General features: G+C 45.2%; 2 protein-coding genes across 2 annotated transcripts; both read right to left on the bottom strand.

The window, feature by feature from the left end:
- Positions 1-640: 640 nt before the first annotated feature.
- On the bottom strand, positions 641-1,186 carry T265_01817 (hypothetical protein; the record flags this gene model as incomplete). Its single annotated transcript, XM_009165927.1, has 1 exon — positions 641-1,186. The coding sequence occupies one exon, from the start codon at positions 1,184-1,186 to the stop codon at positions 641-643; it is 546 nt and encodes a 181-aa protein (XP_009164191.1).
- Positions 1,187-1,837: 651 nt separating this feature from the next.
- On the bottom strand, positions 1,838-2,056 carry T265_01816 (hypothetical protein; the record flags this gene model as incomplete). The annotated part of the gene is made up of 1 exon (XM_009165926.1): positions 1,838-2,056. One exon carries the CDS (start codon positions 2,054-2,056, stop codon positions 1,838-1,840), a length of 219 nt encoding a protein of 72 aa, XP_009164190.1.
- Between the last annotated feature and the right edge of the window lie 11,578 nt (positions 2,057-13,634).

Below are 13,634 nucleotides of genomic sequence, written 5' to 3'. Positions count from 1 at the left end.
AATTTCAGTAGCGTACCACACCGAACCCGAGAAGTGTGCTTCAAAAACGCAAACAGATACCAGAAAGTCCAAACAACCATAAATAACATGTGTAGTGGTTCAAACGGTACGAAGTTCTATACCACTCACCTTGGAAGGAATCCCCTAGGACACGGAATCCGTAACGAACCACAATCATTATAACTGTTCAAAAGAATTTTCATATCGACATACTAGACACATAGAAGTATCAGAGACCTTACGCCGTAGGAGTGAGTTTCAATCATAAATCTCTCCCCAACTTAGGAAAAAAGAGATTAGCACTACTGGAGAGTTTACTCGGAAGTCCGAATATCTAAAATCACTCTCGTGAGTGGAAAGGAGAGTGGGGTACTTAAAATAGATAACGTGGTAGTCCTTACCCCTTATAGTTCCCATTTCACTTTTTGAGCGTGCGCGGCTAGCTACTTTGAAGCACTGGTAGACTACATTAGCCTAGTGATTTTACAGTGTCACTCTGTGCGACCCTAAAAGGGATCCAGTGTTTTCTCTGAAATAGGAACGCCAAACAATCTGCCGAAATGTCATCATCAGACAGCCACTTCAGAACGGGAAACATAGTGACCCTTAACTAATTCATCGGAAAGACGTCCAAAGCAGTTTAAAAAGGATACTTCCACTCAACGATTCCGATACACAGTTTCCTCAGAGGATTGCGAAGTGTCAAGCAAAACAGTGTGCGCTCAGGCCTCGCATTTGAAGATTGAGCTCTAGCTCCGGGACGTTTCTTTGTGGCCGCAGCTTGTGCAGACAAGGTAAGTGCGGCCAAGTTCAATGGTCTCCCCTGTTGGCTTGCAGCTGCGGCAGCAATCGCCGCAATTCCGGACAATCCTTGGGCCTGTGAACCAGTTGTCACACTGGATCGTTGGAGACTTTGATTTGGATCAAAGGCAGTATCGTTCTGGCCTATGCCATGTGAATCCTCTGTTGGGACAGGTCCATTAAATGCTGGTGTATGTTTATTATCATCCGATCCGTGGTATTCTCCAGAATCTAGTGCTTGACTTGGTGCTGGAGACAACATGCTCACGCGCCGGCGTTGCATGTCCACCGGATGCATACTGGCCGCAGAATCCGCAAGAAATTGTGATCGTGCGGCATCCGACCAGAAGGCTTGTGTGGGGGAGTACGGGTCATCCACATTCATTGTGACAGCAAGCCGGCCACCAAACGCAAGAGAGTATTTTGCAACCTACGTATGCATGGAATTCTGAAATGATCGATAGAAAAGCCCTGGTAAGTGGAAGTCAAGAGTTAGACTGGAGAACACTCAATATCGGAAATTATTGTGTACTTCTGAACAGCCAAGAAGAAAAGTGTGCATCCGCAACGCTTATTCGGACAGCACACTCCACAACAGCTTGCTAGAGCTTAATCCTGCCCCCTACTGCAATCTTTGAATATTCTTCCAACAGTGCATACGACCTTTCGACAACTTTCCCAACTTTGTTACTGAAAACAGTCTGGTTATTTTCCTGTAAAAGCGCTGTTTAAATAATTCCGTAAATCCGTTGTTACGCTTTCTATAGAATTCATCTTTGTTTTTGCAAGTAAGTATTTCTCCACATAACACTTCTCTGGGTTCAATGTAAACTGACAGCTTGCAGGATGGGTAGAACATCGTCAGTAGCATTACAGAAGGTATTCGCATTGTAGTCGTGATTCACTGCCGTTACACCTGCATCACAGTCACTTGCAAGAGCAACATTGACATTCCAAAATTTACAATGTAAGGAAAGTTCACTGTTCCTTGTAAGGGTTCATGAGTTTTTGAAGATAAAAGACATCAAGTCTTGTGTTATCCATCAAACAGCAGATAGTTATCATGGATCGGAGGAATACCGCACAAAACATTTGCCTCGACTGGTGATGGCTTGCACTCCTGTATTTGTGGTGTTCCGTGCTGAAAGTCTCTGCTTTCTTGCAAGTACATTGCATTTTCTACGTAGAATACCGTGGAAGGTGAGTTAATTAGTAGCATATTGTCATTGAATGTTTTGCTAGGCTGCGATTTCATCCTTATAGTACATATGACGACCCATTATAACGGCACGCTTGTCCCTCTTCAGCGATGGAGACATCCAAATACTTTCCTCACCTTCATCTTTTGTTACGTTATCAGTTCATTATTTGAGGACCAAGATTCGGCTTATTACGTCGCACAGACTACGCAGCTGAATGAGCTTTCCCCTGAATTAGCAGTGTTGCGTGAGTTTTTGTTCTTGCTTCGGAGGTACATACACTAATACTATATCGCCCTGATGTGGCTTCCATCAAAGACTATAATATACATTTTTGCCGAAATACGGGGCTTGACACTGCCCAGTTCTATGATGCGTGTTGACGGTTCAGACGGGTGAAGGGACACTCAAGCCTGGTCATCTGGCTTCACGAACAAGCGGGTCGCCTTTGTGGCATTACTGTAAATAAGACAGAAATGGTTTATGCCCTCTTATAAGCTACATCACTCTGAGACATTCACAGCCAAATTGAATCGATATTTTACTGTACTCAATAACAGTCACTGATGATCCAACCTTAGTTAGTAACAAAGCGTTTCTCAGGTAGTTGTCAGGTTAGCAGACAGATCAGTAACAACCTGATCAACCGTCGACAAACGCAACAATATGGATCTACCAGCATTCCGGTACATTTTTATGAATGCAACATAATAAGGGCTGTGAAATTGTGGTTGAGCTGCGTTACTGATGAACGCTCTTAAAGACAGGGGTAAACACAGTGTCAAGCATCCTACTCTATTGTTCTAACGAAGACGATGGAAAATACAAAATCAGGTAATTCGATTTTGTGGGTTATGATGCATTCATTAAGTCTAGGTGGAACCAAAAGTATCCTGGTCACCGCTATTATTTTGACTATTACTGGTTTGGCCTTCACTTTGGTACACCTGTTTCCAAACGCCACTGATATACGATGCAGCCCAGGTGGTACCAGGTCTCTTGCACAAGCCTCAATAAGCCATATGTAATTCTCAGCTGACCGGGTAAGCTCAACTTTATCTTCGAGCAATCTTAGTGGTTAAACAATTGCCCAATATTCCATTGCCCAATTTTAGTGGGCCACGAGGGTCCTCACTAAACTGTTGCTTAGAGTCAGGCCAGCTTTTCAAAAGAACCTTCGGTTGGTGCAGACTCTGTCTGTCTACCGGTGCTTTTTTCAATTAGAACTATGTGATTGTCACTTATTGGCCCACATAGATGTAAGCGTTTGCTAATTAGGGCTTTCAGTGATTCAGTATAATCGTCGCGGCATATGATCGGTGTTTCTGTTGATTGGACGAAAACAAAAGACATTGGCCGACAGCACCCATCCCAGTGGCTTTATTTAGGGCATCTTATTGCGCGTCGAGTGACTTTGATTCGGCTTTGATTAGTGTTGTTTTTGCGTCCATTGTGGGACACAGTCTTCTGTTGCTCTTTCTTTTATACTTATTTTCGACTCCAACACCTTTTCTGTTGAAATCAGTTGGGTGGGTTGCTGAGTTGTAGTTAACGACCCCCACTGCGTGCTTTTAAACGCCATTTATGGCTTAATGTGGTTAACGAGCGCTACCTTGCTACTTTCAACGGCCAGTACTTGTTGTTGACCCTTGAGAGCACCTTGCTTGGGGTAAGTGTTCAGAATAAAATCAAATGCAGGCTATGAAAGACTGAGTTTAAAAGCGCTCTTTCCTTCTTCCGAAGAAACAACGCAGAAACAGATTTTTCGTGGTAGTATCGGATACTTAGTGAAATTGAGACCAAACCGGCTACATGTGGGCATCAAAGACACGCTAAAAAACATCGTATTTCATGAATTATCATCAGTACTGCGAGCGGCTGAGTTTCGTGAACTGGGTGCTTGCTCCAGTGATCTCAAGAAAGAGGTGGGCAAAGACGTTAGGATACTGTGGAGTTTTTCCACCTAATTTCACTTTGAAACCAGGGAAACCGTGTCAAAACTGCTGCTTAATTTTATCCGGCCTGCCATGGACAAAAGAGTGAAGACTAATTCCCTGTGTACGAGAGGCGATAACTTTAGACCTGAACGACTTAATGGGCATGACAGGGAGAATATCACCGGAAAAAAGAAAACTGAGCTGATTTGATCCCTATCTAGAACTCGAGCGGTGAACGATTGAGCCATTGGAAACTGGGAGCTTCGAGCGGTGGCCTCCAATTATGACCACGCAAGGGCGATGACTTCGCGGGAACACTATCGCGAACTCCAAAACCCTGACTTTGAGATCGCGCCGTTGGGGATCTGCCTGACGTCAAGGATAGTAGACTTGTAGAGAAGGCCCCAGGACAGTACTGTAGTTGGTTCAGGGTTTAAAAGGCTTGTTCGAATAGTGCAACCTTTTGCCAACACTGTGACTAAGGATGGTGCGTACAAAACATAGGCAACCTAAATGAAACTAGGAACGTCGAATGGGATAAATTGGAATGCAGACGTCAAGTTTTACGACGTAAGTTGCTGTGCTCATTCGCAGTTCCGTAGCACGATCTTCACAAGTGGCTTCATGGTGATGCACTACGTATGAGGTTTGCATTATTGGTATGCGTAACATTTTTCTGTTTCTGACTTCAATATCTCCGATTTCCAGGACTTACGATACACGAACATTTACCCCGCCTATGGCGAACCACCAAGCTTCGAAAGCGCGCACAACCAATTACGAAAATGCGAGTTCAATGATGTTAGCTCAAACAAACAGCTTTAGGTCAACCGTATTATGCCCAACTTCGATTATTGGGATACATTTGAAACTGCACCGAACACCCTTACCATATTCCACCATGATCTCGTGACTTTTTGTACACCGCAATAGCGGGTTGTTGTTAGGCAATTTGCTCTAAATACGTCGATAAATCCCATGAAATCCTGGAAGAGTCGCGGCGGGTACTTTGGTGAGCAGAAAGTTAGAAGCTCCGGGAATTTGAAGTAGAAATCGTCAGAAGTAACATATGGACTCAGGGAGTTGAAAATGGGAGGGCGGCCTTAGTAATCACACTCATTTTGATCGATAGCATCGGTTTGTTGGCGTTGCTTCACGCTTACATGCGGCCCCCTCGAACCCGAATGTCCTCTCCGGCATCACTGCTGCATTTTTTTGTGATTCGCTTGGCACTCGAATCCCGCTGCGTGGCACCAATTCTTTTCTTCTCGGCGTGTGTACTGTCACGCCATGAGGCAACCGGAAGATCACCGATCTCTCAAAACGACACTTGAATATCTGTCCTCCAGCTACCACTTCATACATAACTTGCTGGTAGGTGATTTTAGCTCTCCAAAGGCTTCCCTCACGGAACTCTGGCGCGTTGAGTCCGGTGTAAGTTTCGCATCAGCGTTGATCAAACATATTCAAAAGAATGCTTGGACTCAACAAATCATATCACCCAACAGATACCGCGCACGCCAAATATCAGCCTCCCGCATTTGGTTAACTACTAACGAAGATACTAAGTTGGTCAGGTGTTCATTGAAGTTTAAATGCGAAGTAGTTACCACTGGGCAAAGCAAGCTTTAGGAACTCGTCTGCGTTCCCCTTGAGGGACAGGAAGATGAAATTCACCAAGGACTCAGTAGCGGTGTTCGAGGTCTACAGAGAACGCTATGCGGTTCTAAATTCAGCCCCAGCGTCCTCGTCACATCCAATCTTGTCATTGCCTAGCTCCAAACGGCCTTTAACTGACTTGGTCTCCACGGTGGAGGACGTTCGTCGACTCTTGCACAAGATCAACCCACTCTGCGCGTTGGGGCCCGGCGGAGTCCATTCAAGGATCCTGAAGGAAATGACGTTTACACTAGCAAATTATTTCGACCCGGTGCTTCCTCAGTCGCTTGACAAAAGCCGTCTTCCCCCTGCTTAGAAGTAGGAGATTGTCTGCAAAGCCGGCGAGCCACTAGCGCCTGGTAGCTACAGGCCTATAAGCCTCACTGGTGTGTTGTGCAACGTGATGGGACGCATTCTCAAGCGAGTCATTCTAGATCACCTTCCTTCCAACAACTTGATATCTCTAGCTCAACACAAAAGCATTTGATCGGGTCCCACACGTCCCGCCGCTCCACAATCTCGAGTCTTACGGGATTCAACAAAACATCCTACACTAGATCAAGGCGTTCCTATTAGACAAACCATTCTGAGTGTAAGTAGACTCAATCCGCTCTTCTCTAGCGCCGGTCTTCATTGGAGCTCGTCAGGACCCCATTCCAGGACCACTGCTGTTTCTAATATACATCAACGACTTTCCAGATGTTCTTCAAAGTCCATGTCTACTTTTTGTGGATGATTTGAAATATCAGGGGTCTAATGGCGGTGCCCTCCAAATGGATGTAGGCGCCGCAAAGCAGTTGTCGTTGGACTGGCGCTTTCCTCTGAATGACGTAAAGTGCGTCCGCATGTCATTTGGAGGGGACTCGGTGAATGCCTTTGTCATGCATGGTGAGAAAGGATCAGAAGGCACCACGAGGATGGATGCCGAAAGGGATTTGGGTAGCTGGCTCTTTCCAAACATGTACTCACTGCACCTGAGAAATCGGCCCAGAAGGCATTCGCCATTTTGCGGATGATCCGGTGCATCTTTTCCCATATTTCTCGCATGAACTTACATTACTCTTTGGAACCCATGTCGGGCCGTTCTTGGAGTGTGCGAACAAGGCTGTCTACTCCGAACGCACGAATGACGTAACTCTTTTCGAGCGTGTGAAGTCGGTTGCTAGAAAAATAGTTGCTGGCCTTAACTCCGTGGACTAGGAAACGCCTCTCGCAATGCTGACCCACTTTCGCCACCGAGGGAAATTAATACCTGCCTGTGGCTTGTTTGCGCAAGGTTTGGCCAACAGGGTTTTTGTTACCGTCTTAACTATCACTGAGCGAGTACGTGGTAGGAAGATTTCCAAGCTCTGACCACACGCTTTTCGTGGCTAACTTTCTGATTTCGAGTAGTTGCTTCACACATTCGCCTTCTTCCGACGTCTGGTGATGCTGCATTTTTCACCCAAGTTAAAGCACTCTTGGATGCTTTCTTTTTTGGTTCTTCACGTCAGCGAATTAATCATCCTGTGCTGAGTACTTTAGGTTCGCGTTTACACCGTTTTTGCTTGTGCCTTTCCGGTAAACGCGAACCACTGCACAAGATCAGGTTAACCTGGAAGGCTTGGATTAATGTCTCCATCCTTTGCATTAAACCGTGAATCCATGAAATTCAGGATGCCCAAACGTACACAAAGAAACAGATGCCACTGAGACGGTCACACATTTCAGTATAATCATGCGAGATACATGTGAAAGAATTCTGGTAGGGCACAAGACGATATCGACCTCAGGATTACCCTGTTGGCTTAATACTTCATTTTTGCCATTCAGCACAGTTAATAACGTTGGCATCATCCGTTATGTTGACAATGAAATTCCCCACTTTTATTCTGTCCCATTTGTAACTCCCGCCCCACTTTTGTGTTTAGTGCGTATATATGAGCTGACGCTAGTTTGTCCTTACCACTTCACGCATTTGGTCTTGAGGTCATCCGACCATTTGTATCTGACTTTGAACGCGTGACTGTCGCAAGTGGGTACCTGGTTGCTCCCTTGCTTTGTACTTTTGTAATCCAAGTGGACTGTTTGTTTTGGACGCGTATCTACTGTCGAGGTTTGTATAAGTTGTGAATTACTCTTACCCTAATGGTACCGTATAGAAACCCAGCTCCGACTTTGTTTTGCCTACCCGGAGGTTCTGGTATTACGCGTCACTCGAAGATACCATTCGACCGTTACAACGTTTTTGAAAACCGCAATAAAATGAGAATGACGATGGCCGAGGGTCGTAATTAGGCCCCCAAAAAAACTGGGTTGCCAGCCACCAAGTATTGTATCAGTGAAATATGCGAAAGATGGGTCGCCTGAAAAAGTGAAGTGCAGCTTTTAGAAGTAACGACGTGGGTAGACAATTTACCTCACGAGGATCAGTGGATCATGGGCAGTGAAAGCGGTAAACGTGAATTCTGCCTTATGGGTATGTAGATATATCAGTGGTCAGCTGGATTTGTAAGTCCAGTAAGATTGCTTCCTCAACCAGAATGGTGATCACGTGTTCTTCGGCCCGCAGTTGCAGCTAATTCTCTGACCAGCATCATTTGATTAGCGACGAGTTATCTTAATCCCAAAATTTTTGTATTCCTAGAGTGAGTACAGTGGATGGAGTTGTGTTCGTCTTCACCGGTTGTAGTGGACACACGTACTAAAACATAGGATTATGGAGAGACCGACATAACCACTATCCGATTTGTGGGTCACGGTAAAGTTATGAAGCTGAACTTATGAGTAGCAGCCTAGAAAGTGACCGGAACTGTGAGGGAGCAAAACAGTCATTCTGGAAGGAAAAACAAATCGAATTCAGAAAACGTGAGTGTTTGGACCGGGTCCTTTGTGTGAATAGGAATGCATATTATTACATTTTATATCCCCTCAAACTCACTATGTTTTGCGAATCTCCTCCATCCCCTCATCTTCCCAAGCTTTGAACTTCGGAAGCGACCACTTTGGACGACCTGGTTAGCTGATCTCCACTCCACCTGGCCTATGATCTACAACTCAGGGATCACCAAGCGGACCAATAAAACCTACGATCCCATATCGGTTTCGTTCCAGCTTGTTTCCTCGACAAGGCTGAAATGAATACCGCTGCTCAATGAACTGCACACCCCCAGCTAAATCATCTCAAATGTGACGTCCGTCGCGGGCTGTCCGAAAACAGAAGCATGTCAGGCCAATGATGGCACGGCACTGCCATACTCAGTTTGATAGCACACCCGCAACTGTTCCATTCCTCCTCCCAACAGAGCCGTCTTGCCTACTCGTTTCATCGACCCCAACGACCACCATGACATTCATTCCAATTTATTAGACTACTCGTTCGAATTCAACCACATCTGTTTCCCCATCCAACCTCACCCCTTCATCTGACTTCCCAACAACAGTGCGACCAGTGAGTCTGCTTGTTCTCAGATTTCACCATATTTTTGAGACTAAACTTGCCGTGTTCTCTCAATTCGAATCATCCCATCTCCACCTCAACTTTTGCATTAATATTATTATTATTATTATTATTATTATTATTATCAATATTATTTAAACGAGTACTTCCCACTCTTTATGGCCTCGTCCCCTTTTCGCACAATCCCCACTACCCGCAGATCCCTCAGTCATACCCCATTCTGACTGTAAGCGCATGATCATGCCAGGCGGTATGCGACCCACAAATGAGGAGTTAACATCATTATTATCTGTTCGGGCGAGCCTTTTTCTTTGCTTCTACTTCGAGTTATTGCATCTCCATCTTTACTTGTTGTGACTCTGGCCATTTACTCAACCTCCAAATGTCACCCATGGCTAGCAATGGCCCTCACTTCTAGTTCATATTCAGCCCATTCCGATTGTCCTGTTTTCATCGGCTCGTGCAACTGCGATGACCTTTCTAGTAATAAGCGTGCCTCTTTGTTTGTACCTTCCTTCCTTTTGGATTGTTGACTGCTGCGTTCAGGCTGTAAGGGCCGAACATGCTGCAATTGGCATGCTCCCAACAAGTTGGAAAGTGAACCTGTTATTATTTTTTTCATCAGATATTTCTCACTTTTTATAACAATTTCCTCTTGTTCATGCACTCTTGACTACCCGTAATTCCCCCAAATCATGGAGGCTGAAATGAATACCGCTGCTCAATGAACTGCACACCCCCAGCTAAATCATCTCAAATGTGACGTCCGTCGCGGGCTGTCCGAAAACAGAAGCATGTCAGGCCAATGATGGCACGGCACTGCCATACTCAGTTTGATAGCACACCCGCAACTGTTCCATTCCTCCTCCCAACAGAGCCGTCTTGCCTACTCGTTTCATCGACCCCAACGACCACCATGACATTCATTCCAATTTATTAGACTACTCGTTCGAATTCAACCACATCTGTTTCCCCATCCAACCTCACCCCTTCATCTGACTTCCCAACAACAGTGCGACCAGTGAGTCTGCTTGTTCTCAGATTTCACCATATTTTTGAGACTAAACTTGCCGTGTTCTCTCAATTCGAATCATCCCATCTCCACCTCAACTTTTGCTCGTTACTGCTCCGGCCACTTACTCAACCGCCCAAGGTCACTCATGGCCAGCAATGGTTTTCCAGTTTTAGTTCATTTCAGCCGCCCAAATCTTTGCATTAGTCGGACCTCATTCCCATTGTTCCCTACAAGTTGAGAAAGAACCCTATTATTATTATTATTATTATTATTATCAATATTATTTAAACGAGTACTTCCCACTCTTTATGGCCTCGTCCCCTTTTCGCACAATCCCCACTACCCGCAGATCCCTCAGTCATACCCCATTCTGACTGTAAGCGCATGATCATGCCAGGCGGTATGCGACCCACAAATGAGGAGTTAACATCATTATTATCTGTTCGGGCGAGCCTTTTTCTTTGCTTCTACTTCGAGTTATTGCATCTCCATCTTTACTTGTTGTGACTCTGGCCATTTACTCAACCTCCAAATGTCACCCATGGCTAGCAATGGCCCTCACTTCTAGTTCATATTCAGCCCATTCCGATTGTCCTGTTTTCATCGGCTCGTGCAACTGCGATGACCTTTCTAGTAATAAGCGTGCCTCTTTGTTTGTACCTTCCTTCCTTTTGGATTGTTGACTGCTGCGTTCAGGCTGTAAGGGCCGAACATGCTGCAATTGGCATGCTCCCAACAAGTTGGAAAGTGAACCTGTTATTATTTTTTTCATCAGATATTTCTCACTTTTTATAACAATTTCCTCTTGTTCATGCACTCTTGACTACCCGTAATTCCCCCAAATCATGGTTTATTTTTACTGTAAATGCATGATCATACCCGACCTTATGCTATTCACAAGTTGTGAATAAACATTATTACTATTATTACTGTTAAGACCAAACAGAACGCGGAGTAAGCAAATGGTGTTACGGATACAATGGATCTAATCTAATTTCTCTTGCTCTATGTTTATAGAGCATTCGTTAAAAATGGGCCTTAGGTTGCATATGGAACCAGACTTTTGGATTTTTGCTGAATTTTTAGTAAGAGCTTGATGGGAGTCTATACGATGGAGTGGAAGTTTGGAGGATGTCTTTTCCATAGTGGGGGTTGTACCTTGTTCATCTACTTAGATAATGTGATAATGATTTACCCTAGGAGAGCTACGTTATACTCGTGGTCGCTGCCGTAACAGCACTCATAATGGATAGAAGGTTTGCTGGCCCATTAGCCAGGTCAGCCCAGTCGTAGCCCAATACAATGTTCTAAAGGACTGAGGCAAACGATGTGACCACGACGTTTACCTGAGGGTCCCCGGAAAGACGCAAAGCAGATAAAAACACAGTTCATCGACTGTTTTGGAAAGAAGGTTACGAGGAGCACAAAGCAAATTTGCAGTCCTAACGGAAGACCGACACCGTCACTGGATGAAACCTCGATGCTTTAATCTGCGGGGCACTTGTTACGTAAGGTAAGAGGCAAAAACTGCCGAAAATTGGAAATCCTAAAGTAACAAACAATAAAAAACCATCCATACACTGCATATGCTGTAGTGCAAACTACCGAATGTTAGTCAGGTTTTTGGAAAACTTGCGCAGTACCAGTGCTCAATTCTTCGGTTCCGATGGACGTCACCAGTACTGAGGTATAAGATGCTTCTAGTGGGCCAGCATTGGAAATTCACACTGCCCCTAATACTCCATCACGAAAACCCTTGCTTTTGTTTGCAATACGCCAAAGCTGCCCCCAGACGATCTGTTCTATTTTCACCTGTTAATAAAAGTTAATGATATATCCTCATTTTTCGGTAAAACGAACGGTATGGCTTGACCGACCCGGCTCATTATTGCCGGGAGGGCTTATTTTATCTAGAAGGCGTCTAGAAAAAGAATTACCTTCTGGCAAATGTCAGTTACGGAAGTTGCAACCAGTGTTCCACAACTGCCCGCTATGTAGTCGTTTGCCACCGAAGACCTTGCATATAAAGAGACACCGCAGTGGCACCAGCTCAATTGGTAGCGACACATGCGCTGCCTTAACCTTCGCCCCGATACGACGGGCCATAGTGCGGGTTTGATTGCAGTCCAATGGGGCATCACCGGGAATTTGTTGCTCCACAGTTGCAAACTTATATCAGTTGTGAAGGCCACCAAGCTGCTGTGCACAAAGACTGCAAGGACTGTAACTAAAATTTTTGCAATATGGTTTTGCTCAGGGTGTGGTCTCGCCGGTTTATTCGGGGAGGGCAGAAAGGGCGCTCACAACCCAATTAACTCGATGTACCGCACAAGTTTGCCTTAAACGCCGCAGACGCTGGAAAGATCAGTGAGGGTACTCCACTTCATGAGGGACTCTTATGGATGCGCAGAACTGCTTCAATCTGCCGATGAAGACGCTGCAATAAATCCTTGGCTGCTGGCTAAGGGACAATCACTCATCACATGTGCGACCGCCAAACTATCTTACGGAAATGAAAATACGCCATAAAACCATAATCATTTAGCCGTGGTGACCACAGCAGAACCCCGGCACCGTGACGCACAGTCCTCAAGGGCTACGTAGGCCACGGCCTACGTGGAGGATCAAATAATGGGACCTGAAATCATCAGAAAATACGCTATAAACACAGATTCATGAATTTGTTGTACTTGAATGTCGGTGGATATCGTAGCTCGTCAACAGGTACGTTTGAAATACACATGCGGATTCTCAACGATCCGAACGGACTTTTTATATGCTGACATGCTCGCCTCAGCTAGCACTACAGACGAGCTTGTGTCCGGATGGCTACGCTGTCCTCCAAATGGATACATTGCTCAAAGGTCAGTGTAGAGGGTGTGACGCACCCAAATGGGCAACAGTGTGCGGAGCATCGATCACTGTGCAACGGGAAGTTGAGGGCACTCAGGATCTGGGTACCCTGTAATAATAATGTTTATTCCCAACTAGTGGGTGGCATACATCCAGGCATTATTCTTTTGGTAAAGTCAAAATAAAAGCGTGACTGGTGGGGCTTATGGGTAGTGAGGAATTCGCCTAAAGGGGAGAGTGACATAAAAAGTGGATGTAACCTGACTTAGACTTGGGCACACGTGAGCCGGCATGGGTACGGAACCAAAATTACGAGGGCTCTTTCGTTCTTATAGGAAACATATCAGATGAAATAGGCACTTAGTATACGCACGACGGAACTGAATTTTCGAAAGCTACGATGGATCCCTGATGAATTAAAACAGGCAACTTAATTCCGAGTACCAGCCAAAAAGTTCGACCCCATCTGGACACCCCGGAGTCCCGGCAATGCTAGGGATGTATCAAACCTGGCTTTTTCCGCCAGCGGCTGATTGCTTCACTTGACAGTGAGATTTTGTGGGCTGCAAAAGTAAGAACGAATATAAGATAATTTTTGATGTATGCACATACGCAACAAAGTGCAAACACTTTGGCGCAGAAATTTTGCTCCACTCGCAAAAGTTTACAACTGAGAGCATTGTGCGCCCAGTGATTTCCGATGAGAGAAGATTAGATTTGAAATTACGGGC

The sequence above is a fragment of the Opisthorchis viverrini genome (genome assembly GCF_000715545.1).
Source record: "Opisthorchis viverrini unplaced genomic scaffold opera_v5_20, whole genome shotgun sequence".
Taxonomy (NCBI): domain Eukaryota; kingdom Metazoa; phylum Platyhelminthes; class Trematoda; order Opisthorchiida; family Opisthorchiidae; genus Opisthorchis; species Opisthorchis viverrini.
Note: the sequence above shows the minus strand (reverse complement) of the source record. Positions and strands in the feature narration are given on the sequence as shown.